This window comes from Octopus bimaculoides, chromosome 26 (genome assembly GCF_001194135.2).
Source record: "Octopus bimaculoides isolate UCB-OBI-ISO-001 chromosome 26, ASM119413v2, whole genome shotgun sequence".
Lineage (NCBI taxonomy): Eukaryota > Metazoa > Mollusca > Cephalopoda > Octopoda > Octopodidae > Octopus > Octopus bimaculoides.
The window spans coordinates 12,517,757-12,522,936 of NC_069006.1; the positions used below are offsets into that span (position 1 = coordinate 12,517,757).

The following is a 5,180-nucleotide window of genomic DNA, read 5'->3' on the forward strand; positions in this document are numbered from 1 at the left end:
TATATATGCACACACACACACATGTATACACACACACACACACACACACACACACACACACACACACAGATAAATAAATAAATGGTGATAGGCTTTCACAGTTTTTGCTTGCCAAATCCACTTACAAGGCTTTACTCAACCCAAGACTAGGCAGAAGACAGTTGGCCAAGGTGTCATGCAGTGAGGCTGAACCTGAAACCATGTGGTTGGGAAGTAAACTTCCAAAACCACACAGCCATGCCTAAGCCTATCATTATAAGGATTAATTCTGGTGAAGAAAGGCAAATGAGATAACCCTGGAATTTATATTTGTTTATATTAACAATAGAATGTAATGAGAAGTGAGTTGTTCTGATGATTTTGTTTCTCAAAATTCTTCTTCCTCTGGCACCCCTTACATACTGTACTTCCTGATAACAAACCAATTTAATCTTGTAGGTCTCTGAATTACGGTGGAATCGGTATCGTAATTGGGCATGAAATTACGCATGGCTTTGATAACAGAGGTAAGTAGAAGAATTGCTGTGGAATTATCTGATTTACAACTTTAGCTGTTATATATATATATATATATTACACACACATACATACCTACTTATGTATACATTCTTGTACAGTTACTTAGCAATTCTTCCACCATTACTCTCTCTCTCTCTCTCTCTTTCTCTCCATGTAAATATATAATTATCATCATTACCATCATCATTATAATTGAATGTCTGTTTTCCATGCTCGCATAGATTGGATGGATCATCATGATCTGAGTCATTTCCCATTGAGAACCTCTAAAACAGGTCTAAATAGATCTCACATCTCAATACTTGATGTGAGAAGAAAAAGAGGGGAGTGAGATTACCCTTAAGGTCCACAAATCTTCTTTCTAATTTTAAATACAACCTTGGTGATTTCACCAGGAAGTCACTCTTGTACCATGATGACTTCCACTGGGACAAAAAGGAAAGTGTGTTGTTATTCAATGTCTTCATGAGGAGTTACAATGGGGCTGTAGTTGCAGCCCTCACTGTATTATTTATCCTGGATGCTCATAAGTTGATATTCCCTCCATAGCTCAGCACTATACACCGATAATGGCCTGGCAACTTCAAACAACATAAAGGCTATGACCAGTCTTTGGATAAATTGGGAAAGAAATTGATAGGAATTTTCTAGGACTTTGGTTATAACACAAACATCACACCAGTTTATCAACAGTTAACTTCTTACGCATTACTCTTGACCTTAAGAGAGGCATGTATACTATCCCTAAAGAAAATCTGGTGGGGAGACTGCATCCATTCAGAGGGATTCTAACCACCTGCAGCTTTAATTTGGAATTTAGTAGTTGGTATTAGTAGAAGATTCTCTAATCTATCCTTGGATAAAAACATGTTTGTTTGAAAATAGGTGAGGGTTGGTGACAGGAAGATTATCTGGGCATGAAAATTTTGCATCAAAATGTTGCCTGACCAAAGGAAGCATGAAAAATTTGATATTAACATTAGAGAGAGAGGGAGGTGGGGACAAGCAGACAGACAGAGGTGTGACTGTGTAGTGCCAAACCATGTGGTTTGGGATTCAGTCTCACAGCTTGCCACCTTGGGCAAGCATCTTGTACCATAGCCCAACACCAACCAAAGTCTTGTGAGTGGATTTGTAAGGTGAAAACTGAAAGAACCCTATCTTGTGTATGTGTGGGGGGGTATCTTTGTCTAGACCTCACATGACAGTTATAAACAAGAATCACCGTCAATCAAGCAGAGTCTCCATTTCCAGTATTCCACAAAAACATGTCCAGCCATGAATAAATATGTCCTTGCTTGGAAACAAAGGTTGGCAACAGAAAGGGCATCCAGTCATAGAAAATTTGCCTCAACAAATTTTGTCTGATTCATGCAAGAATGGAAAAGTGGACATCAAATGTTTATGTGTGTAAATATAAATGTCTGTTATTATGTCGACATATATATAAAGAACTTAATTCAATACTTTCTGGTAGAATACATGTTTATTAAATTTTTACAAGGTAAAAGTTGACAGTGACTTTAGACTATTTACTCACCTTAATCAGACTGATGAAAGTGAATAATTCATATATACTTATTTATGGTTGTTATGTGTGTATGCCTTTATGGTTCCTTACTCTATATGTGTATATGTACTCTACACACAAAGAGACATTAAAGTAATGTAAATAACTCACCCAGTTACAGAGTTATGATGGTTCAATGATGGAACAACATTGGTGCTGTAATTGAGTGATGCTGGTTTAAGGATGGAACAACACTAGGGCAATAATTGAGTGGCTGGATGCCTTTCCTGCTACAGAAACTCTACCTTACCAAATTCCATCTGACCCATGCAAGCATGAAAAAATAGACATTAAACCAATGATGTGACAGACAGATAGACAGATAAATAGATAGAATGTTTAATTGTTGTCTGTGAGAAGAAAGTATACCCAATATCATAGTATAGATTAATGATATTCATATTTTGGACTAGTTAGACCCTTGCATCTCTTGGCAGAGTAGGAATAGACTGACTTGACCAAAGTATAAATATTATACACATACACACGCACGCACACACACACACACACACACACACACACACACACACACACACACACACACACACACACACACACATTTTCAGTCCAAATGAGTTTTCTATCCAAGATTTACATGTTCTTATTTATAGCTTTATTTACTGCGAGTTCCACAATGAACAATGGAGGGATGAATGGACAGACAGACAGACAGTCAGACAGACAGACAGACTGGTAGATGTGACAATAATATAACCTTTTTCCATATTTCTAATATTTGCTACAGCTTATCAATTGTTGATTTGATCAGTTGTATTTTGATGAGATATTTTCTTGTTTGGTAACAAGGCATTTCTTCTACCCACACATTCACTACAGTTGTAAACAAGAAATCTTATAGATGGAAAGTTAGAGAATTTTATGCGTAAGAACCAAAAATAGTGTTAGGGTGAACTTTTGACTCCTGAACATAGACTAATAAATGGGGAATATAAACTGAGAAAGACTAGAAGAATGCAAAAAGTCTCTGAGATGGGAAAAATATTTCCAAATTATAAACAAACAACTCAACACTTGTGTATGTGTATATGTGTATGTGTAAGAGAGTGTGTTTACATAGGTGTGTGCATGTGTGAATATGTATGTTGAAAATATAAACATGTTGAAAAGTCTGTGGGCTGAACTAGAAAGTTCTCATGTGGAAGGGTAGAGTAAGAGAAATTGTATAGCATTCTGGGAGAGAGAACTTTGGAACCGATACAGCATCCAGCTAGAGTGCTGAGAGGTGGAGAAGACAGATAGGGAAAGACAGAGAATGGAGATGTTGATGCCAGCAAGCTGTCAGACCAAATGTAACATTGTAAAGTTCAGTAGAGCCTATAGGAGTGTGTAAATCACATTTAATAAGGAACGAATGAGTTTACACAAACAGAATGTTATTGAAATGTTTTATGAAGACAGCAGAAGAATTTCTGAAGTGAAAACTTGCAAAGTAAATAATTCTAAAATTGTTGATTAGTAAATGTGGGTGTTTTGAAGGTAATTACCTACAGACTGGCAACAAACCAGTTCAACCATTGACTACAAAATTACATCAATGTATCAAATTGTATAATATCAAACTAAACAATAGAAGCTGTATGTGTAAACACCTGCTGCTCTAAGATGTTTTATCATCATCATCATCTTAACATCTACTTTTTCATGCTTGCATGGGTCGGATGGAATTTATTGAATCAAATTTTGTATGGCTGGATGCCTTACCTGTAGCCAACTCTCACATATTTCCAAGTAACACAGTATTTCCCCATGGCCAAACATGTTTCTAATGGAAGACTGGAAACAAACATCACTTGTATGACAACGATGCTTATTTACAACAATCATGTGGTGTTTATACAAGGACACACACACACACACAGATGCATGTGCAATGGACTTCTCTCAATTTTCATGTATCAAATCTACTCACAAGGCTCTGATCATCCTAGATCTATGGTAGAAGACACTTGCCAAGAGAGCTATACAGTAGGACTGAACCCAAGAACAACATGGTTAGAAGCATGCTTCTGAACCACACATCCACGTCTATGCCATGTTTTGTTTTCTATTTATCTGAGTCAGATCTTTTGTAATATATTTATCTGTGGTGAATGGGTTAATATCCTTGAAAGCTAAGGATGGAGAAATGTGCATGGTCTCTTAAACTTGTAGAAGTAACAGCCAAATTTCTTTTGAATCACACACTATCTTTTTTAAAAAGGAAGGATGTGTTGGATAATGTAACTGGGTCAGAAATGGCCTAGGGTTAAACATCAATGACAGCAACAAGGCATGATATATGAGACAATGTAGTTCTATACACACTGTGTCTGAATAAAAGGTGGGAAAGTCATGGCTGAAACATTTTTCATCAGAGGTCTACTGGATCAGAACTAACCTAAGCTTAAACACCAATGACAAGGAAGGGCACATTAGATAATGCAGGCCTACATACACTGTGTCTAAGTAAAAAATGGAGGGTCATAGCTGGAACATATCTGATCATGGTTCTACAGGATCAGGACCGACCTATGGCTAATTTCTCAAATTTTCTTTTTTTATAACATATAAATGTATTTATGGGGGAAATATATGGAAAAACATCAATACATGCAAGAGTGATAAAGAAACGAGAGGTTGTCTTTGGATGTGCAAGAAACAACAGCCAAATCTTTAAATCACTCACTTTTCCCTCTGAAAATATTTTAATTTCTTTTACCAAAAAGGCTCCTCCCATGGTTTTTAAGTGCAAAAAAAATTGGCCAAAATAGGTCCTGAGTAAGATGGTGAGGGATGGGGCAGAGTTGTAAAAAAAAATTTCCAAAACTTTTTCATATGCCCAACCCCATCATTTCGGAGGCTGTAATTTTTTTAAAAAATGGGAAAAATCCCCATCAAAACAGAGTAGTTCTAACTTACTTGGTCTTCCTGATCCAAAACTCCTCTCCCCACCCCTTTGGAAAAATTTTCCCTACAAATTTCTTTCTTTATAGCTGTAATCTATGCCGTTTGAAAGGGATTTCATTAAACGATATCCATTTTCCTGGATGTTATGAGGCAACAAATTTGGGGGCATATACATCTGTAGTAA

The 5,180-nt window shown here is 36.6% G+C and overlaps 1 protein-coding gene across 1 annotated transcript in view; it reads left to right on the forward strand.

Annotated features, from left to right (window-relative positions):
- Positions 1-5,180, forward strand: part of LOC106880529 (neprilysin-1) — a 69,673-nt gene that overhangs the window by 49,838 nt on the left and 14,655 nt on the right. Inside the window, exon 14 of the mRNA XM_052976912.1 lies at positions 439-506. Within this exon, the coding sequence (XP_052832872.1) occupies positions 439-506 (68 nt within the window). The remainder of the gene's footprint in view (positions 1-438; positions 507-5,180) is intronic.